This window comes from Schistocerca nitens, chromosome 12 (genome assembly GCF_023898315.1).
Source record: "Schistocerca nitens isolate TAMUIC-IGC-003100 chromosome 12, iqSchNite1.1, whole genome shotgun sequence".
Lineage (NCBI taxonomy): Eukaryota > Metazoa > Arthropoda > Insecta > Orthoptera > Acrididae > Schistocerca > Schistocerca nitens.
Genome location: NC_064625.1, coordinates 35,393,709 through 35,418,027, shown reverse-complemented (window position 1 = coordinate 35,418,027; position 24,319 = coordinate 35,393,709). Strand labels below are relative to the sequence as shown.

General features: G+C 43.4%; 1 protein-coding gene across 2 annotated transcripts in view; it reads left to right on the top strand.

Moving 5' to 3' along the window:
- The window catches only part of LOC126215243 (F-box/LRR-repeat protein 7-like), a 137,624-nt gene that overhangs the window by 80,293 nt on the left and 33,012 nt on the right, over positions 1 to 24,319 (top strand). For both annotated transcript variants that reach the window (XM_049941910.1, XM_049941909.1), the window contains exon 5: positions 8,417 to 8,602. In XM_049941910.1, the coding sequence (XP_049797867.1) occupies positions 8,417 to 8,602 (186 nt within the window). The remainder of the gene's footprint in view (positions 1 to 8,416; positions 8,603 to 24,319) is intronic.

Genomic DNA, 24,319 nt, shown 5'->3' with positions numbered 1-24,319 from the left:
ATCACATGATCACACTGACAGAACCACAGGCACATAGACACAGGCAACAGAGCATGCACAATGTCGGCACTAGTACAGTGTATATCCATCTTTCGCAGCAATGCAGGCTGCTATTCTCCCATGGAGACGATCGTAGAGATGCTGGATGTAGTCCTGTGGAACGGCTTGCATGCCATTTCCACCTGGCGCCTCAGTTGGACCAGCGTTCGTGCTGGACGTGCAGACCGCGTGAGACGACGCTTCATCCAGTCCAAAACATGCTCAATGGGGGACAGATCCGGAGATCTTGCTGGCCAGGGTAGTTGACTTACACCTTCTAGAGCACGTTGGGTGGCACGGGATACATGCGGACGTGCATTGTCCTGTTGGAACAGCAAGTTCCCTTGCCGGTCTAGGAATGGTAGAACGATGGGTTCGATGACGGTTTGGATGTACCGTGCACTATTCAGTGTCCCCTCGACGATCACCAGTGGTGTACGGCCAGTGTAGGAGATCGCTCCCCACACCATGATGCCGGGTGTTGGCCCTGTGTGCCTCGGTCGTATGCAGTCCTGATTGTGGCGCTCACCTGCACGGCGCCAAACACGCACACGACCATCATTGGCACCAAGGCAGAAGCGACTCTCATCGCTGAAGACGACACGTCTCCATTCGTCCCTCCATTCACGCCTGTCGCGACACCACTGTAGGCGGGCTGCACGATGTTGGGGCGTGAGCGGAAGACGGCCTAACGGTGTGCGGGACCGTAGCCCAGCTTCATGGAGACGGTTGTGAATGGTCCTCGCCGATACCCCAGGAGCAACAGTGTCCGTAATGTGCTGGGAAGTGGCGGTGCGGTCCCCTACGGCACTGCGTAGGATCCTACGGTCTTGGCGTGCATCCGTGCGTCGCTGCGGTCCGGTCCCAGGTCGACGGGCACGTGCACCTTCCGCCGACTACTGGCGACAACATCGATGTACTGTGGAGACCTCACGCCCCACGTGTTGAGCAATTCGGCGGTACGTCCACCCGGCCTCCCGCATGCCCACTATACGCCCTCGCTCAAAGTCCGTCAACTGCACATACGGTTCACGTCCACGCTGTCGCGGCATGCTACCAGTGTTAAAGACTGCGATGGAGCTCCGTATGCCACGGCAAACTGGCCGACACTGACGGCGGCGGTGCACAAATGCTGCGCAGCTAGCGCCATTCGACGGCCAACACCGCGGTTCCTGGTGTGTCCGCTGTGCCGTGCGTGTGATCATTGCTTGTACAGCCCTCTCGCAGTGTCCGGAGCAAGTATGGTGGGTCTGACACACCGGTGTCAATGTGTTCTTTTTTCCATTTCCAGTAGTGTAATTTGCATTTTATTATTTTCAACAAACAGTACTTATCAAATTATTGAACAAAATGAGCACTATGAAATATCGCCAGAAATTCATGTATAACTACGAAAAAAGAAAGAAAGCAAGAAAGAAAACAGAAATAACTCGTGTATAGGTCGCAACTAGCGATGTCTTCACATATGCCCCCCTTTTATCATGAGATGTTTCCATGAACCTCTCAAGACAAAATGTCTTTGACACATGTGAGACTATAGGCCTTATAAAATTATTTAGTATTCTAACATGTATCTACCTGAAAAATTCGAATTTATTACTCACAACTTTTTGCATCAATACTTAAATCTGCCATGGAATACTGTGAAACCTGTCTAGCAGCAGTGACCACAGAACTTCAAAAAAATTATTTACAATATGACACTAATTAAGCAAAATATTTAAACACTGATTATTCTCTATATTTTGAACATCCATCCCTCAGAAATGTATGAATAGTATCAAAAAAAGAGAATTGCTACTTAAACAATAGTTACAACAATCTTGTACAGAAGCACTGGACTCTAACCACATTAGTCTCTTGTCTACAGGAAAGACTTACTTTTTTTTAAATTAGACACTCTTGGGTGTCCAATAAACTAATCGCAATAATTTCACACAATATCCCTAGAGACTAATTTTATACACATCAGATCACACTCTTAACACACTTTGAAATGTCCTTGTAACCATTTAACTTTGTGTCTCTGTATCATTGAGTCTAGTTCAGTCTCTAGCATACCTGTTAAATTCTTCTCTTCCCAATGGACTTTGCCTGAATTTTTCTTCTCTGTTCTTATGTCTTTTAGAAGTCACTCATTAACTGAGTTCTGAAGCAACTGATTAAAATTATCGTCATATTACCAAACATCTCACAACACAAGTCATCTTACTGTTCACTGCAAATCAGTGTCTCGATTCAGTAGATTACAAAATTCTTCTACACAGAATTTTTCCTTAAATACGTCACTTAATTGTGTAAATTATGTTCTCAAAGTGCCTTAAACATTATGCATCAATTCCTTCCTTCTACTCCCAGTTGGTGGACAAATACATCTACCTATGGACAAGCCCCACAAAACTGTAGTACCGAGCGGGGTGGCGCAGTGGTTAGACACTGGACTCGCATTCGGGAGGACGACGGTTCAATCCCGCGTCCGGCCATCCTGATTTAGGTTTTCCGTGATTTCCCTAAATCACTCCAGGCAAATGCCGGGATGGTTCCTCTGAAAGGGCACGGCCGACTTCCTTCACAATCCTTCCCTAATCCGATGAGACCGATGACCACACTGTCCGGTCTCCTTCCCCAAACCAACCAACCAACAAAACTGTACCTCATTTGATTTCACCAGGTATTATCCTCCTGACAATTTACCTCTTTTCATTGATTTCCCAACCACTCTTCTATCTTCAACTCATATCCTGTCATAATTAGTAAATTGTCACCTTTATATAAAATAGTAAATCTGATTATCTCTACTTACTCCACAGTCTGGATAGCATGATAGTCGAAGAGTAATTAAGACAGACAACAGGATAGTAAAAGAGTAGGTAGGAGCACAGAAAACTAAAGAAGAAATAGCACTGCTACAGCTCTGGGCCCTATGCACACTATGACACATATTCACTAAAGAATAGTGAATCCCCTGGGGTTTCTCATCACTGACACATATCAACGTCATTTAGTTTACCTGTAGCACCCATTATTTTCAATCGTAACACTGGTGCATGCATCACCTCATTACCATGTTTTATACAATATTAAAACTCTTCAGCTACTGCACTAATTTCACTATCAATATCCAAAAGAGCTTTATCTTCCCTACCATAGACTCTTATTTTTACAAAAGGTTGGCCAGCTTTCCTATCATCAACATCCTCTTTTTCGTGTAATAAATCACTTTCAAGATGTACATTACTAACCTGGGTTGTGTTATTGTGTGTACTGTGATGGTAAGTGTCCCCGTCGTATGGCATTTCGGCTGGGATATTGTGTTGGAATCGGTGGGATGAGATTGTTACGTCAAAGTAGAGGTTCGTTGGCATCGTGTGGAACCGTATTCATCCAATGCCGAACAAATGGTTCATCATACGGTTTCACTTTAGTCCCACAGATTTGACAGCTCAAACCTTGTGTCAACCTAAAATTGTTGGAGTTGTTGCAGTTGGGACAGTGATGTGGCGTTTTGAGAGAGGTGGTTGAAGCCTGCTGTGTTGGTGTGGCCCATAACCAATGACACGATGAATGAAGTGACCACCATCTTCATAATGCAGTGTGCCACGTGCTAAATCCAGCAATAGAGGCAAGTGTCAGAGAGAGTCAGCTCCTAGTACCAGTTTAGTGGCATCTGTAATGAGAAAGTTCCAAAGCCGAGACCTAAGGTATGAGATGGAGATCTATAGACGGTAATAGGGGAGTCATTTGGCACATGGAGCTGGATGATGGGTATGTTGTTTTTCGCTGGAAAATGTACAGGAGGCGAGGTCCTCACGACCGAACCCAAGTTGATAACAAAATACTGTCTATGTATGCAGTCGAAGACACAGAGTCTGCCATTCTGCTGAAAAAGTGGTGTGTGAGACGTTTCACCGATGCATTGCAAGGTGAGGCGACTTCAGTTGTCGCCATGATCCACTGCACCCACTGTGGATTGCACTTCTCGTTTGTGAAATCACATGGTGGCCGGCAGTTGCACACTGCACCACTGAACTGTGTGTGGAACTAGCAGAAGCCACTCCAGGAATGTCAGAGAAGGAGGCAGGGTTGTCAGGTGTGTGAGTTTCCAGGTGGTTAGCTGCTGTGACTTGTACGCTGTGGAGGAGTTGTGTCACGCTCAGTGTCGGTGGGTTGTGGTTGGTATGGTTCAGCTGCATCTAACTGGTTGCCATGGTGTAGCTGTAGTGAATCATGGTTGGGGACATTGTTGTTTTTAGTGTTTATACATTGTTGGCGTTGCAAAAGTGTACAAATCCTTTCTGCCTTTCTTTACAGTGATTAGCATGTGTGTGAAATTATCGCCAGTTGTGTATTGGGTGGGAGCCTGACGCTCCACAGAGTCCAAAGTGCGTGGTACGGCTAGCGATGAGAAAAACCGATCAGTTAAAACTGATGCCGGCATTTTAGTTCCGAATAACCGGTTTTTTCGATATTTGTTTGGTCTCGATTGTAACAGGAGTTTTTTTATTTTTTGCTAATAACCGAATAAAAAACTGAAATATCAGTTCGCCATAGCAGCAATGCTACCATTTTTCGTTTTTAAATAAACCTTTTTAAAAATAGGAGTAATTTTTAGTCGTAAATTTGCATTGGTTTAAATATTGCGTTATTACAGAAAATGGTGAAAGCGACCAGGGCTATTTTAATAATTATGCCGAACTGTCGTGCAAGAATTGCATAGCATAAAAATTGGTACATCACTGCTGAGACTATGACGTCCCTGTTGCCATGTGTTGTGGCTTAAGGTATGCATGTATTAAACGCGCAAACTAAGTTGACACTCGACGTGCTTGCTGATGCGAGCGGCTGTATATGGGAAATGACTTTGCAGTCGCTCCCATCAGCCGCCGCGCCGAGTGTCAACTTTGCTTGCGCTTTTAATATGTGTAGTATGCAAGAGTTGCCCCCACCTGGTCCATACGGTAATTTCTCGCTGTCGTCACCAGACATCCGTTGTGTTGCAGAATGCCATCAGCCATAGCCTGGGAATATCTTTACAAACTGTCGTAACAATGAAGTACAATGCTTCATTTGTCATGAATGACTAAATATTTCTCTGCTATTTCTATGAAATAACAAAAGAGGAAGGAAATTATGATTACAGTAATAAATTAAAAACTTAACAAGAATTCATTAATAGTATACAAAGAAAATAGAAAATAACTGATCTGTTGGCTGCGTCTTCATAATATGCCTCTGTCTTCTAGTAGCCCTTGAAAACGAACAGATTAACACGAAAAATAGAGTCCTTTACCTCAGTTTTAAACTTTTAGCACTGGCTATTCGTAATACCCAAATAGTGGTATGATCTCCGATTACAACAGGATATTTGAGCAGAGTTTTAAAAAATTAGAATCAGTGTGAGAATACCAGGATTTTTTGTAGTATTCAACCATTAGTCACTTTTCGAGAAAAGTAGGTAATCGTGAATAGACTACGTTTTCTTTTATTTTTCCATTTTAATTCAATATTTTGACTCTAGTGATCCGGAAACTGAGTCAAAGTTTTCAATCTTTGTTCGATTCCTACGTTTATTACAGAGAATAATAGGAATAATAAACGTAAAATCGGTTATTTCAGAAACCGGTTATTTTAAGCGGTTTTAACAGTCAGGTTAAAGTGACATGGGAAAAAACTGATATAACAGAAAACTGGTTGTATCAGTGATAGCTGTCATCCATAGATCTAGCGTAAGATTAGTACCTGCCAATGTAGGTAACTGGCGCCAAAGCTGTGAAATGCATTGTAGAAGACCTGTTTTAATTACTGCTCCAATGTCTGTGAAATGCATTGGAGTAGTGCACACTTTGTGGCGCAATCTGGGTGAACCAGAAAAACATCACTGATTATGTTAGCGTTTTCACTGAGGTGGCTGAGCAAAGCGACGAATTTCGCATTGTTGTCCAAGAGACTGTGGGTGACCAGAATGCACTCAGCAATTGCCAATCACATTTTAGGTTGGTCTGGGCTGAATGGAGGCAGCATAAGTGCTGAACCAAACTGAATGGTGGAGTCGGTGCACGATAGTGCTGATGGCTAGGACAATGTCTGGACTAGGTAAGCAGTGTGAATGGGGTGTTCAAGATCGGATGGATGTGTCACGGGAGGCATGGCATTAGTGAACCTTCGAGAATTTACATGTCCAAGAAGCTAGTGCACAGTATCGGAATGATATGCATGCAAAGTAAAGTCTAGAATGATGTAACCCAGCAGATTATCTGTAGTGTTCCTTGTGCGGCACCATAGGTATCATTGTAAGAATAGGTGACATGGGTCTGAGAGTGATCATTTTTCTACTTGACAGGATCAGTTTCTGAGTATTTCACTGCGAAGCACTGAACACACCTGTGTGAAAGTCAGTCTTTTCATAGGAATTTTGGTAACTGACAGTTGCAAGATGACTCCATCGTCGACATAATATCTGAACTGGAAACATAGAAGTGTTCAGATGGGGCATATGTGGTCGTCATGGGCCACCAATGTAAATTTTACCCCAGAATGGGATAAATACTTTTATCCCATGACACATTTAGGTGTAACTTGCACTTTATTTGTAACTGACACAGGATGAATTCACATCGAGGTTCATGGCTAGAATAAAGCACACTGAATCATAGCTCCTTAGATATTCCACACCAGGTTGCTATCGCTAATCAGAGAGTTTTCTCTCTATGACGGCCATTGTCAGTGGTGGAGTTCCAACAAACGTAACATGTTACATTGTTGTTTAGATCAAATGCAATTAATTTTGGTGCATTACAATATTTGATATTTTTTGTTACATTGTATGTCATTTGAGTACTAATTTTATTGAGAAATCAAGTTTCATCCAATGAAATGGTTGTAATTTCGCCAAAATTCAATTTTAGACATTCAATTTGAATAATATTTACGTAATTGAATTGATGTGAGTAATATTCGCTTTCAACACTTACCCAAATGAGGCCACTAATGTACCACGCAATTAAATTCGTAAACAATCTGGTTTTACTTATAAAGAAGCAAAACAAATATTGTCAATTTTTATAGAACATTAACAGTTAAGTATCTAAGTGTTTGAAAACAACCACAAGTTGCACTTTGTATTTTTTATTTACTAGTTTCGCTCTCCAAACGAACAAGATCATCATCAGTATATCCAATGTAAAATGCAAATTGAGATAATATGGAAAACTTAAACTGACATTATGTGCAGTAAGTATTCTATTTCCAATATGGTGACTTATGTTTATAGTTGGCTCACAGTACTTAAGATCGCATTTAAAGTTGTCTGATAGCTCTAGAGGTTAAACTATCTGTTCTCTAATACTTAGATTTTATTATAGTTTAAAGTACATTAATAAATTTTGACACTGACAGCGCCAAAGATTAAATTGACTGGACAACAGTAGTTGTAACGTCTCTAAAGATAAATTTACAACTGAAGAAAACAAAATTTACATTTTAATCACCTCTCATATGAGTGTGTATGTAGACACCTCATATCCATACATATCTGCTTATCTTTTTTAAAAAAACGAGTTCATCTGTAAAAATTAAAATATCTTTCAAAATATGTTATAAAAATATATATATTTAAAAATGTCTTTAACAAAAACGCTTTCTAAACAAACGTTTTTAGAAATATTTCTATTAGGATAACATGGCCTTTATTGTATTTTGGTTGCTTATCTGTAACACTTCATCAGATAACTGGAAGACCCACATAAGTTAATTCGTTCTGTTCATTTATAGAGTTTTGTGGGTTTTTATTCTTTCCTACTACATTTTAAACGTAGTTTAAATGGAAGTTCTAGTACAGGCAGTTTAATGTTTAGACCTATCAGGCAACTGTAAACGCAATCTTTAATGCTGTCAGTCAACTTTTAAAAATAAGTCATGATGCTGGAAATAGAATACGTACTTTACATAACGTCAGTGCAAGCTTTCAGTATTGTCGCAATTTGTATCCGTTACAGTATATACTCTGATGATGCTCTTGTTGATTTGAAGAGTGCAACCGGTAAGGTCGCTTTTCGGCTGTTTTCAAAAAGTTATTTTTAACAGTCACTCCCTCTACTCCTTCTGCAGACAATGGTTGCTCCAGTTAAAGTTACGTATCTCATACTTGCTGTTTTTAACCAGTGTTACTAAATTATTGCCTCTTATTATTGTTATTAGTAAATTCAGTATACATGAAAAAACAATTTCAAAGAACATGCGTACTAAACAGCCTGAAAAGACACGCTTTAAAATGGGAAAAGAAATATGCACACTAATAAAGGTATCGACCAATTGACCTGTTTCCAGCTGGAGCAGTTACAATATTATTCTTCCATCCCAAATTTCTGTTGTTATACAGGTGCGTCCTTCCATTACTGTCAGTCTGTGCTGACAGCTTGGAACGTTTGGAACTTTCAGAGTACAACATACACGAGGAAGAATCAGTGGAAGCATTCACTGCCCTGGGAACCTTGAAGAACTTGCAGGAGCTCAAGATGTTAATCTTCTATCGAGCACCACCTGGCGCAGCTCCTCTGGCATTCGAGTAAGCTATGCGGTGAACCCACACAGTTTTTTTACGAATGTATACACTAATAGGAATAGGATCTATTGAAATTCCTCAAGCTTCCAGCAAATCCAGGTGGTCTGAATGCCACACACTTTCAGCTGCTTGTGAATGTGAGTGTGTGTGTGAGTCTGTGTGTGTGTGTGTGAGAGAGAGAGAGAGAGAGAAGGGGAGAACGAGAGAGAGAGATTGAGAGAATGAAGAGAGAATGAATGTGTAAGTAAGGATGAGTGTGTGACAGGGTGTGTATGTAAGAGAAAGAGAGAGGGAGAGGGACAGAGGGGGGAAGCATGAGGGAGGGAGGGAGGGAGAGGGATTGTGAGTGTGTGTGTGTGTGTGTTTTGCCATTGAATTACAGCACTGGGGATAAAAGAATGCTGCCCCAGACAGAAAATAAATTGGAAGTTAATCGTCTTCCTGAAGAATAAGCGTATGAATGAAATATAAGAATTGATGTGAGAATTTATATAAGAATGAAGCAGAATATGAGAATTTAAAACGAGTGTAACCCCTCAACATACCATAGCACATGTATTACGTAATAATACGCTTACTGTGAAATCTAGTTGTAATTTTACAATTAATGTAACATCCTTATATCTCCGAATTTGATAAGGATCGTTCGTGAGGTGTCCTTCTGCAGTCATGGGTACATAAATGAAAACAGTTATTTGAAACAAAATAAAAGCAATCATTGGGTTTCGAACATGGGACGCAGAAGTACGAAGTCGCGATGCTTAGCATTTTACCACCATTTCATCCGAGAGTATGGCACTGTAAAATACATGTAACGTACCTAGAAAAAACATAGGACGCTTGACCATTGTTTTTTCAGAAACAGTGGAGTATCTAAGGATCGGCAGAGACACACGTTTGTTTAATTTGACTCCTCTTTCAATGAGCGATGATGGCACTTGCTGTGTCCTCCCCATAAGCAAATAAAGGCAAAATGTCCCGTTTTCATTATGTCCAGATGCTTCAAATAAGGGCATTAAAAACATTACTGAACAGTTGTAGCAAGCTTCTTCAAAGACAAGGGAAAATGTAACAGGTTCTTGATTTCTATGAACATATGAACGATCTGTGAAGCCATTTCAAATAAACTAAAATCTATCTTAATTGAATCAACTGTGGGTTCCTGGTGAAACACTGTAAATTAACTACGCAAACACTGTCTTTTGCCTTGTTTAACAATGTTATTATTAATGTTACTGCATAACCTAAGTTTCAGGCTATAAGCCCATTTTCAAGTACATTACTGATTCCCAAAGATGATAATGCACAGATAAACATGATGTCGAGGCAAAGATAATCATCTCAACATATCGATCGATAGCTTAAAGTAAAATTACGTCAATGAGATTTATTAATAAATTGCTGAATTGTGTAATAATGTGTTTAATTTGTTAAAAAATTGTCATCGACATAGTTTTACATTAAGCTATGGATCGATAGGTTAAGATGTTTAGATGTTATCTTTGCCCTGCCATCATGTTTACCTGTGCATTATCATCTTTGGGAATCAGTTTGTAGTTGAAAATGGGTTGATTACCCGGAAACTAGGTTGTGCAGTAACATTAACAATAAAATTCTGAAACAAGACAAAAAACAGTGTTTGTTTAGCTAAAATCTATCTTACTGGAAAATGGGTTAACACTAAACATTCCAGATTTTTATTCAGCCGACAATGCTTCAGTTAATTTCGATAAGTGTGAGTCTGTCTTTGCAAGATTAAAAGAAGAAAACGGAAAATTAATCGAAATGCATCGTTGTATAAAATTATACCATTGTGCTAATTATGGATTCAAGTTTCTAAAACATCGTGTAAAAGGTCTAGATCTTAAAAAACGTTCAGAATTTTCTTCGTCATCAATAAATTTTGAGGAACTAAAAACATTTAGCGAGATTGCTCAATATGACTACACTGAAATATTGTTACACAATTTTGTGCTGGGGTTGTCTTTGGAGTCAGCTGCAGGGCCTCTTGTAAGATGTGACGAGTTTTAAAGTTGTGTTACATATCACAGCGCAAATAAAAAACACGGCCCCTAATTTCGATCAAGACGAAATAAACGATTATTCAATAACACTAACAACGTTCTCTGTAATTTTTGAAAGAAACTTTACCTGTATTTTCTAAAGCAACTAGACTTTTGGAAAAAGAGGACTCACTTTCCACAGATGTTCACGAGAAATCTCAATTTTGTACACCCTTGTTCAGTTAAATTTAATAAACTATCTCTTATTACGATAATTAAGAACGTAACAAACAAAGTTATAATTTCATTGCTAACTAGCGACGTAGCTGTATTATCTCTGCGATACCATTAACTCTCTAACAATATGTAAACGTTATTTCTTACTGTCCCTTTTCCTTATTTCTTTTTTTTTAATATTAAGTGAATAATGAAGTTAATACCTTTGCCATTCCTTAAATGAAATCTAATTAAATCCTTTTTCACTAATTACTGATTTTAAATTGTAGTAAAATCTCTATAATACATTGATTCTTCGATTCTAGTTCTTTGACCTGGAATAACGGACTTATCTCCGCAAGACTGACTTTTGACTACTTTGCATCAATCTAGTTCTTTATTATTTACGCCACTTGTATATCTTTCAGTGGGGATTCAATCCTTTCTACTGTCCAAACTCAGAAATTAGGTTTGGTTTTTCTTTGTTTGAAGCAGATTAGTATCTCACATACAACTTTCGTGTGAACGAGTGACATTCAAAATCTAAGTGCCACACAATTCGGAATAGGACAGACAAAACAAAAACACCAACAAAAAATCCTACGTGAAACCACCACACTTGTACTAAGTTTAATACAGCAATCAAGGCTCATCCACTTAAGGTGTTGGCAATTGCGTTCCCTCTAACAGTCCCTAAATTAAATTTGCCACTTGTCACCCTACCCAACATAGGAACTGAGTATCGTCGAATAATATTAATTGGTTCTGCTAGGGTACTAAGTCTATCTTCAAAGATTAGGTTCACACAATTTATGGGCAACAATAACTGTGACCTCTTTTACATATGTTGTGTAGATCATATCTGCCCACTCGTCTAATTTAGGGTGCCTAGGAAGCTGTTTTCTCAGATCGCTAGACAATTCAAGCGAATTACATTACTGGCGTTAATTGCAGTAAGTTAAAATGACAATAATTAACTTTGCGTATTCACAAAGGTGTGTCGCAAGGAAATGACGACATGCAAATAATCAATGTCCTCTGGTACATACAATTTCAATGCAACCAAACCAATACAGTTCATAAGTCACTGCTGTAGCGTTTGTATTGACAGCTCGTATTCCACTCCGGCCTCGGGTAGGCGGAGAGGCGCTTATACACTACCGGCATTAAAATTGCTACACCATGAGGATGACGTGCTACAGACGTGAAATTTAACCGACAGGAAGAAGATGCTGTGATATGTAAATGATTAGGTTTTCACAGCATTCACACAAGGTTGGCGCCGTTGGCGACACCTACAACGTGCTGACATGAGGAAAGTTTCCAACCGAAACGCTGTTGTGATGTCTCATGTAAGGAGGAGAAATGCCTATCATCACGTTTCCGACTTTGATAAAGGTCGGATTGTACCCTATCGCGATTGCGGTTTATCGTATCGCGACATTGCTGCTCGCGTCGGTCGAGATCCTATGACTGTTAGCAGAATATGGAATCGGCTGTAACGGATCGTGCAGCCACGTCTCGATCCCTGAGTCAACAGATGGGGACGTTTGCAAGACAACAACCATCTGCACGAACAGTTCGACGACGTTTGCAGCAGCATGGACTATCAGCCTGGAGACCGTGGCTGCGGCTACCCTTGACGCTGCATCACAGACAGGAGCGCCTGCGATGGTGTACTCGACGACGAACCTGGGCGCACGAATGTCAAAACGTCTTTTTTCGGATGAGTCCAGGTTCTGTTTACAGCATCATGATGGTCGCATCCGTGTTTGGCGCCATCGCGGTGAACGCACATTGGAAGCGTGTATTCGTCATCGCCATACTGGCGTATCACCCGGCGTGATGGTATGGGGTGCCATTGGTTACACGTTTCGGTCACCTCTTGTTCGCATTGACGGCACTTTGAACAGCGGACGTTACATTTCAGATGTGTTACGACCCGTGGCTCTACCCTTCATTCGATCCCTGCGAAACCCTACATTTCAGCAGGATAATGCACGACCGCATGTTGCAGGTCCTGTACGGGCCTTTCTGGATACAGAAAATGTTCGACTGCTGCCCTGGCCACCACATTCTCCAGATCTCTCACCAATTGAAAATGTTTGATCAATGGTGGCCGAGTAACTGGCTCGTCACAAGATGCCAGTCACTCTTCTTGATGAACTGTGGTATCGTGTTGAAGCTGCATGGGCAGCTGTACCTGTACACGCCATCCAAACTCTGTTCGACTCAATGCCCAGGCGTATCAAGGCCGCTATTACGGCCAGAGGTGGTTGTTCTGGGTACTGATTTCTCAGGATCTATGCACCCAAATTTCGTGAAAATGTAATCATATGTCAGTTCTAGTATAAAATATTTGTCCAATGAATACCCGTTTATCATCTGCATTTCTTCTTGGTGCCGGCCGCGGTGGTCTCGCGGTTCCAGGCGCGCAGTCCGGAACCGTGCGACTGCTACGGTCGCAGGTTCGAATCCTGCCTCGGGCATGGATGTGTGTGATGTCCTTAGGTTAGTTAGGTTTAAGTAGTTCTAAGTTCTAGGGGACTGATGACCATAGCAGTTGAGTCCCTTAGTGCTCAGAGCCATTTGAACCAATTATTCTTGGTGTAGCAATTTTAATGACCAGTAGGGTACTCTCTTCGTGTAGAGGCCGCTCCTGTCTCGGTGTCGTCCTAGAGAGGGGTCCGTCAGCGTGCTATTGGCTGACGCCGTCTCACAGCCCTCTCTGCTCTTCTGTTCTTGATCGTCGTGCCAGCGCTTGTCGTTACGCCGACAGTGTAGATCTTGTTTCCTGGCTTTATAAAAAGCCAACTGAGACTTAAACTCAATGGTACACAAAATCACAATTATTACTCCACTAACCCTGTAGTGCGTACTCAAAGTATACACCAACATAAAGCGCTCAACACTCAACTACCTTAGAGTGGGCGTCTACATTCACACAGATACCGCAAACGCTAAATTACCCTTAGAGTGAGCGTGAATACAAAATCCAACAACTTAAATCATAACGACTTCTATAGTCTTGTGCGCACCGAGAATACCACGAACCGCACTCTAAGTCCAGTCCAGTGACTGACTAATACCTTCAAACACCAACTTCTCCAAATACGGAACCTAATTTCACCGACATTAGAGCGTAACTTTACAACAGCACACTAGCACGTTACTTCCCACACAACGTGATTACTAATAAACTTTATCCACGCTACTGTAGCGTCAGTTAACCAGTACCTCCACCTATACAATCGTAGCAAAAATCTTTCCAGCACTACGACCCAAAATAAACTCAAATCAATTAGTTTAACATACCGTACTTTCTCTCGCGGAACAATATAAATCGAAGCACATACACTGCTAAACACGTCTAACAACTCGCTCACACTAAGTTCTGATCGACAACACCGACCGAATACTAACTCCATACTTCAATAAAACTTCTTGACGGTATTCTCACAAAAATTGACCCATCGCTATTCCATCTACACTCCTGAAATGGAAAAAAGAACACATTGACACCGGTGTGTCAGACCCACCATACTTGCTCCGGACACTGCGAGAGGGCTGTACAAGCAATGATCACACGCACGGCACAGCGGACACACCAGGAACCGCGGTGTTGGCCGTCGAATGGCGCTAGCTGCGCAGCATTTGTGCACCGCCGCCGTCAGTGTCAGCCAGTTTGCCGTGGCATACGGAGCTCCATCGCAGTCTTTAACACTGGTAGCATGCCGCGACAGCGTGGACGTGAACCGTATGTGCAGTTGACGGACTTTGAGCGAGGGCGTATAGTGGGCATGCGGGAGGCCGGATGGACGTACCGCCGAATTTCTCAACACGTGGGGCGTGAGGTCTCCACAGTACATCGATGTTGTCGCCAGTGGTCGGCGGAAGGTGCACGTGCCCGTCGACCTGGGACCGGACCGCAGCGACGCACGGATGCACGCCAAGACCGTAGGATCCTACGCAGTGCCGTAGGGGACCGCACCGCCACTTCCCAGCAAATTAGGGACACTGTTGCTCCTGGGGTATCGGCGAGGACCATTCGCAACCGTCTCCATGAAGCTGGGCTACGGTCCCGCACACCGTTAGGCCGTCTTCCGCTCACGCCCCAACATCGTGCAGCCCGCCTCCAGTGGTGTCGCGACAGGCGTGAATGGAGGGACGAATGGAGACGTGTCGTCTTCAGCGATGAGAGTCGCTTCTGCCTTGGTGCCAATGATGGCCGTATGCGTGTTTGGCGCCGTGCAGGTGAGCGCCACAATCAGGACTGCATACGACCGAGGCACACAGGGCCAACACCCGGCATCATGGTGTGGGGAGCGATCTCCTACACTGGCCGTACACCACTGGTGATCGTCGAGGGGACACTGAATAGTGCACGGTACATCCAAACCGTCATCGAACCCATCGTTCTACCATTCCTAGACCGGCAAGGGAACTTGCTGTTCCAACAGGACAATGCACGTCCGCATGTATCCCGTGCCACCCAACGTGCTCTAGAAGGTGTAAGTCAACTACCCTGGCCAGCAAGATCTCCGGATCTGTCCCCCATTGAGCATGTTTGGGACTGGATGAAGCGTCGTCTCACGCGGTCTGCACGTCCAGCACGAACGCTGGTCCAACTGAGGCGCCAGGTGGAAATGGCATGGCAAGCCGTTCCACAGGACTACATCCAGCATCTCTACGATCGTCTCCATGGGAGAATAGCAGCCTGCATTGCTGCGAAAGGTGGATATACACTGTACTAGTGCCGACATTGTGCATGCTCTGTTGCCTGTGTCTATGTGCCTGTGGTTCTGTCAGTGTGATCATGTGATGTATCTGACCCCAAGAATGTGTCAATAAAGTTTCCCCTTCCTGGGACAATGAATTCACGGTGTTCTTATTTCAATTTCCAGGAGTTGTGTGATGTAACCGCCAGACACCACACTTGCTAGGTGGTAGCCTTTAAATCGGCCGCAGTCCTTTAGTATACGTCGGACCCGCGTGTCGCCACTATCAGTGATTGCAGACCGAGCGCCGCCACACTGCAGGTCTATTCTAGAGAGACTCCCTAGCACTCGCCCCAGATGTACAGCCGACTTTGCTAGCGATGGTTCACAATCTACATACGCTCTCCTTTGACGAGACGACATTTTAGCATAGCCTTCATCTACGTCATTTGCTACGACCTAGCAAGGCGCGATATTCAGTTACTACGAATGTATTCTGAACAGATAATATTGTGAATCGTGTCTCGTCAAGAGCGACGTTCATCATTAATGGATTAAAGTTAAGTATCAAACTAATTACGTCCGCTTTATGAATTCTAATTCCTTTTCATATTCCAGACCTCACGTCAGTATAGTCCTTCCCTCCTCACGCCAGCCTGCGTGAGCTGAAGCGCGTGCATTTCGGCCACCACGAGTAACACGGTGTTGGCTCTTCTGCCAACACAATATGTTGTCTTCCCGGTGACTGTTAGATACGATAATTAATTAGAGCTTGCACCTATCAGCTCGAGCGTAGGCGTCCCTAGCAAGACTCAAATCAGAAATGAACTTCTATATCCTAAGAACCGTAGGGGAACCAATTTAGACAATTGCTTTTAACAATTAATAATAAGTTCTTCGGCGGCCTTCGTCTCGCTGAATGGCAGCCAGCTCGATGTGATGAATTACATCTACAGCTACACAGATACACCGCAGGCCACCGTAAGGTACTTGGCGGGGGGTACTCTGTACCACATTCATCACTTCACCTTCCGTGCCACTCGCAAAACCGAGCGAGGGGAAAACGACTGTCTGTACGCCTCTGTACGAGCGCAAATTTCTCGTATCTTATCTTCGTTGTCCTTACGCGCTATATATGTTGGCGGCAGAAGAATCGTTAGGCAGTCAGCTTCAAACGCTGGTTCTGTAAATTTTCTCAGTAGCGTTTCCCGAAAAGAACGCCGCTTTCGTTCCATGGATTCCCACTCGAGTTCCCGAAGCATCTCCGTAACACTTGCGTTTTGTTCGAACCTGTTGGTAACAAATCTAGCAGCACTCCTCTGAATTCTTTCAATCTGACCCGGTACTGATCCCAAACACCCGAGCAGCACTCAAGAATACGTCACACCCGTGTCCTATATGCCGTCTCCTTTACCGGTGAACCACTCTTTCCTAAAATTCTCCCAATAAACTGAAGTCGACCATTCTCCTTCCATCCACAGTTCTCACTTCCTCGTTCCACCTCGTATCGCTTTGCAGCGTTACGCCCAGATACACTCCTGGAAATGGAAAAAAGAACACATTGACACCGGTGTGTCAGACCCACCATACTTGCTCCGGACACTGCGAGAGGGCTGTACAAGCAATGATCACACGCACGGCACAGCGGACACACCAGGAACCGCGGTGTTCGCCGTCGAATGGCGCTAGCTGCGCAGCATTTGTGCACCGCCGCCGTCAGTGTCAGCCAGTTTGCCGTGGCATACGGAGCTCCATCGCAGTCTTTAACACTGGTAGCATGCCGCGACAGCGTGGACGTGAACCGTATGTGCAGTTGACGGACTTTGAGCGAGGGCGTATAGTGGGCATGCGGGAGGCCGGGTGGACGTACCGCCGAATTGCTCAACACGTGGGGCGTGAGGTCTCCACAGTACATCGATGTTGTCGCCAGTGGTCGGCGGAAGGTGCACGTGCCCGTCGACCTGGGACCGGACCGCAGCGACGCACGGATGCACGCCAAGACCGTAGGATCCTACGCAGTGCCGTAGGGGACCGCACCGCCACTTCCCAGCAAATTAGGGACACTGTTGCTCCAGGGGTATCGGCGAGGACCATTCGCAACCGTCTCCATGAAGCTGGTCTACGGTCCCGCACACCGTTAGGCCGTCTTCCGCTCACGCCCCAACATCGTGCAGCCCGCCTCCAGTGGTGTCGCGACAGGCGTGAATGGAGGGACGAATGGAGACGCGTCGTCTTCAGCGATGAGAGTCGCTTCTGCCTTGGTGCCAATGATGGTCGTATGCGTGTTTGGCGCCGTGCAGGTGAGCGCCACAATCAGGACTGCATACGATCGAGGCACACAGGGCCAACACCCGGCATCATGGTGTGGGGAGCGATCTCCTACACTGGCCGTACACCACTGGTGATCGTCGAGGGGACACTGAATAGTGCACGGTACATCCAAACCGTCATCGAACCCATCGTTCTACCATTCCTAGACCGGCAAGGGAACTTGCTGTTCCAACAGGACAATGCACGACCGCATGTATCCCGTGCCACCCAACGTGCTCTAGAAGGTGTAAGTCAACTACCCTGGCCAGCAAGATCTCCGGATCTGTCCCCCATTGAGCATGTTTGGGACTGGATGAAGCGTCGTCTCACGCGGTCTGCACGTCCAGCACGAACGCTGGTCCAACTGAGGCTCCAGGTGGAAATGGCATGGCAAGCCGTTCCACAGGACTACATCCAGCATCTCTACGATCGTCTCCATGGGAGAATAGCAGCCTGCATTGCTGCGAAAGGTGGATATACACTGTACTAGTGGCGACATTGTGCATGCTCTGTTGCCTGTGTCTATGTGCCTGTGGTTCTGTCAGTGTGATCATGTGATGTATCTGACCCCAGGAATGTGTCAATAAAGTTTCCCCTTCCTGGGACAATGAATTCACGGTGTTCTTATTTCAATTTCCAGGAGTGTATTTAAACGACTTGACTGTGGCAAGCTGGACACTAGTAATGCTGTATACGAACATACAGGCTTGTTTTTCCTATTCATTTGCATTAACTTACATTTTTCGTCATTTAGAGCTAGCTGCCATTCATCAAACGAACTGGAAATTCTGTCGAAGTCGTCTTGTATCTCTCTACAGTCACTCAACTTCATCACCTTACCGTACACCACGACACTATCAGCAAACAACCACAGAAAGCTTCCCACTGTGTCCGCCAGGTCATTTGTGTACATAGACAACAACAGCGGTCCTTTAACACTTCCCTGAGGCACTCCTGACGGTACCCTTGTCTCCGATGAACACTCGATGTCGAGGACAACATACTGGATTCTGTTATTTAGGAAGTTTTCGACCCACTCACATATCTGTGAACTTATTTCATATGTTCGTACCTTCGCTAACAGCCTGCAGTGGGGCACTGCGTCAAATGTTTTCCGGAAATATAGAATCTGCCTGTTGCAGAAAAAAAATTACTATTAATAGTTACACTAATCATAAGGCAAAATTTTCACAAAATTTCTTCAGTCATTAAAACAAAGGTGCTTTTCGTTGTGGCAGAATCCTCTCAAGAAATTTCAATCAGCAACTTTCTCCTCCGAATGCAAAAACATTTTGTTGGCGCCAACCTACATAGGGAGAAATCATCATTATAATAAAATAAGGGAAATGAGAGCTTACACAGAGAGATATAGGTGTTCGTTTCTTCCGCGTGCTGTTCAATATTGGAATAATAGAGAATTATTGTGAAGCTGATTCGATGAACCCTTGCCAGGCACTTAAGTGTGATTTGCAGAGTATCCAGGTAGATGTAAATTCAGATGTGGGCTTTCCGAAGTCGAAACGTAGAATATCGAAATCGAATATATCAAATTTCGATCATCAATATAAGTAGCATCTTGTGCATTTTCATCAACCACATTTTGAGTAAAATCAAGAGAGAATCAAAGACAAAATACCAAGAAGTAAATTGTAAATGTTGAAGTGATAAAGCGATTTCGAAAAAAAAATTTAAATATTCCAACAGAAAATTGAATTCGAGGAAAATATTGTGTACTTCTGTGCTTTGTATTGAATTGTTTTCTTAACATTTTTATTGAGTATAGAACTTTTTTTACTTTTCTTATTTACTGCTAATGACTTACTTTTATGCGCTATACACACAGTTGTCTGATATATATATACAGGGTGAGTCACCTAACATTACCGCTGGATATATTTCGTAAACCACATCAAATACTGACGAATCGATTCCACAGACCGAACGTGAGGAGAGGGGCTAGTGTAATTGGTTAATACAAACCATAAAAAAATGCACGGAAGTATGTTTTTTAACATAAACCTACGTTATTTAATGGAACCCCGTTAGTTTTGTTAACACATCTGAACATATAAACAAATACGTAATCAGTGCCGTTTGTTGCATTGAAAAATGTTAATTACATCCGGAGATATTGTAACCTAAAGTTGACACTTGAGTACCACTCCTCCGCTGTTCGATCGTGTGTATCGGAGAGCACCGAATTACGTAGGGATCCAAAGGGAATGGTGATGGACCTTAGGTACAGAAGAGACTGGAACAGCACATTACGTCCACATGCTAACACCTTTTTATTGGTCTTTTTCACTGTCGCACATGTACATTACCATGAGGGGTGAGGTACACGTTCGACGGGCGTTTCATAGGACGTGGAGGACGAATAAATTGGCCAGCCCGTTCTCCTGATCTTACACCTCTGGACTTCTTTCTGTGGGGTACGTTAAAGGAGAATGTGTACCGTGATGTGCCTACAACCCCAGAGGATATGAAACAACGTATTGTGGCAGCCTGCGGCGACATTACACCAGATGTACTGCGGCGTGTACGACATTCATTACGCCAGAGATTGCAATTGTGTGCAGCAAATGATGGCCACCACATTGAACATCTATTGGCCTGACATGTCGGGACACACTCTATTCCACTCCGTAATTGAAAACGGAAACCACGTGTGTACGTGTACCTCACCCCTCATGGTAATGTACATGTGCGTCAGTGAAAAAGACCAATAAAAAGGTGTTAGCATGTGGACGTAATGTGCTGTTCCAGTTTCTTCTGTACCTAAGGTCCACCACCGTTCCCTTTGGATCCCTACGTAATTCGGTGCCCTCCGATACACACGATCGAACAGCGGAGGAGTGGTACCCAAGCGTCAACTTTAGGTTACAATATCTCCGGATGTAATTAACATTTTACAATGCAACAAACGGCACTGATTACGTATTTGTTTATATGTTCAGATGTGCTAACAAAACTAACGGGGTTCCATTTAAAAAAACGTAGGTTTGTGTTAAAAAACATACTACCGTGCATTTTTTTATGGTTTGTATTAACCAATTACACTAGCCCCTCTCCTCACGTTCGGTCTGTGGAATCGATTCGTCAGTATTTGATGTGGTTTACGAAATATATCCAGCGGTAACGTTAGGTGACTCACCCTGTATATATAGCAGAAGTGCAATGTCATCGATAGGCACACAAACAAAAGGCACAGAGCTTGGCTAGCTTTCGGAATGTTCTTCCTTTTTCTAGCTGTAGCACACACACACACACACACACACACACACACGCACACACACACTCACATGCACACATCTGTCTCTCTACATTGTGCTGAGTCGACTGCCAGCTTTTTACTGGCTCATGGTGAGTGTACTGGGCGTGGTAGGGGTGTGGAGTGGGGTGGTGTGGGGTGAGGAATGGAGTGGGGCAGATGGCAGGGAAGGGGCTGGGGGGGGGGGGGGCGACTAGTGGCTTGTGTGACGGTGGGGAGCCCTCTGTGGTCTAGCTAGGGGGGCAGGAAGAGGAGGCAGGTGACAGGTGGCCCTAGTCTATGAAATCGCTTACTCAGCCACTGATCACGTGCTACCTTTTTCATAGTTGTTGTTACAGGTACAATGTCAAAGTGTAATATAGTGTTCACACAGTATTATGTGAATTCACAAAGACGAAAAGCGGCACTTAGAAATGAAACAGATTCAGGGTCAAAGAAAATTTACATGTCAATCGATACCATGACTGATGAAAATGAAACTGTAAATTTTCCTACTATTTTTTTAAATTAGTTGAATGTTCTAGGAATGCTGTTACACTGCTTCAGATTGAAGGTCAGTTCACTAGTCTGGAAACTGAATTTGCCAGAACTGTGTATTGGTACAAGACTCTGCAGCAAACAACTGTAGAATAACATCATCGAAACCAGTATAATGACTACCAAAGAAAAAGGGCAGGTGATACTTGTGCAGTCCTAAAGTATCGACTGGACATCGATCAGCGCAGTGCCGCAAAACGGCATCGAGAAGGCGCTGACGCGTGCGCCAGTAGGAAGAGAAGGCAGCGCCACACCTCTGAGAAGACAGAGTTCAGCGCCCCCTGTCAACGCTGACTTAACCAGCCGCCCATCGCTGGTTGGCCCCAGTTCGGTTGCAGACTTTGACACCATCAGAACTGACTACTATGAAGACGATACACAGCCTGCGTTCCACAACTAGTAATTATGTATAAAACTAATTGCATGCAGGAGGCACTAGAACCACATGAAGCCACTTCATAACAAGAAGTTAAGTTATGTTTCTTTCCTTTTTAGAAATATAGAATTCTATTAATCTGCAAGCGTAGGTAGGCCTACATATCATTTTGGATTCCTACCACCAGCCATTGCAACTTCCCTGAGTCCCACAGCAGCCGACAAAACAATATTTGCACTGTGGATACCATTAATATCATCTGAATTGCCCTTCAGTTTAATGCGACTGCAATTTCCAGTTAAGCTGGTTTACAGCACGACAACCAACAAATCACAGAGCCAAACATTCCGCAGTGTGTAGTGTGGTGTTAACCTAAAAGAACCATGCTTTTCAGAATGTGAATTGTATGTCGTGTGCTCAGGAGATGGATCACCTCAAAATTTGTCCAACTATAATCCGAACAACAAAACTAAAAATAAATCGGATAAGCAAGCGTTGTGAAATAATAAAAATAGAAATATTCATATATAATAAAAAATAAATTTCTTATTAAAGTAAGTACCTTTTTGATTCTGGCCTGTGTCATTTAAATAATAATATATTACTGAATCCTTGATTACTTAATTTAGTGTACCCTACGTACATCGTGTGTTTAATGGAATATACGATTGTATATATCTGATAGGGAGAATAGTCCTCATGCTAACAATAGTGCGATATATTCCGACCTGGGCAATGCCACGTATTGTAGCTAGTCACCTAATGAAGGCAAAGCTGCTGTTCCAAACTGTATACCAGTTGAGTTCCTATCTGATTATGGTGATGCAACAGCTCTATACTCAGCAATCACATACAGCCACTCTTTGGTCGAAAGATCCGTACCTAAAGACTGTAAAGTTGTACAGGTCACGCTGTCTAAGGCGCTGCAGTCATGCACTGTGAGGCTGGTCCTGGCGGAGGTTCGAGTCCTCTCTCGGGCATGGGTGCGTGTGTTTGTCCTTAGGATAATTTAAGTTAAGTAGTGTGTAAGCTTAGGGACTGATGACCTTAGCAGTTGTCCCATAAGATTTCACACACATCTGAACATTTGTACAGGTCACGTCAATATTCAAGAAAGGAAATAGGAGTAATCCGCTGAATTACAGATTTATATCACTACCGTCAATCTGCAGTAGGATTTTGGAACATATACTGTGCTCAATCATTATGAATTACCTCGAAGAAAACCATTTATTGACAAACGGCCAACATGGATTCAGAAAATACCGTTTATGTGAAGCACAACTAGCTCTTTATTCTCATGAAGCATTTAGTGCCATCGACAGAGGATTTCAAATTGATTCCAAATTTTTAGATTTACAGACTCCTTTTTGTGCCGTTCCGCACATGCTACTTTAATCAAGCTGCAAGCCTATGGACTATCGTCTTCAGTTGTGCGGCTGGATTCATGACTTTTTGTCAGAAAGGTCACAATTTGTAGTAGCTGATGGAAAGTCATCGAGAAAAACATAAGCAATGCCAGGTGTTCCCAAGGATGTTTGATAGGCCCCCTGCCGTTCCTGCTCTATATTAACGATTTAATAGACGGTTTGAGCAAGCCTTATAGATTGTTTCCAAATGATGCTGCCATTTACCGTCTTGTAAAGTCATGTTGTTGTTGTTGTGGTCTTCAGACCTGAGACTGGTTTGATGCAGCTCTCCATGCTACTCTATCCTGTGCAAGCTTCTTCATCTCCCAGTACCTACTGCAACCTACATCCTTCTGAATCTGCTTAGTGTATTCATCTCTTGGTCTCCCTCTACGATTTTTACCCTCCACGCTGCCCTCCAATGCTAAATTTGTGATCCCTTGATGCCTCAAAACATGTCCTACCAACCGATCCCTTCTTCTAGTCAAGTTGTGCCACAAACTTCTCTTCTCCCCAATCCTATTCAATACCTCCTCATTAGTTACGTGATCTACCCACCTTATCTTCAGCGTTCTTCTGTAGCGCCACATTTCGAAAGCTTCTATTCTCTTCTTGTCCAAACTGGTTATCGTCCATGTTTCACTTCCATACATGGCTACACTCCATACAAATACTTTCAGAAACGCCTTCCTGACACTTAAATCTATACTCGATGTTAACAAATTTCTCTTCTTCAGAAACGATTTCCTTGCCATTGCCAGTCTACATTTTATATCCTCTCTACTTCGACCATCATCAGTTATTTTACTCCCTAAATAGCAAAACTCCTTTACTACTTTAAGTGTCTCATTTCCTAATCTAATCCCCTCAGCATCACCCG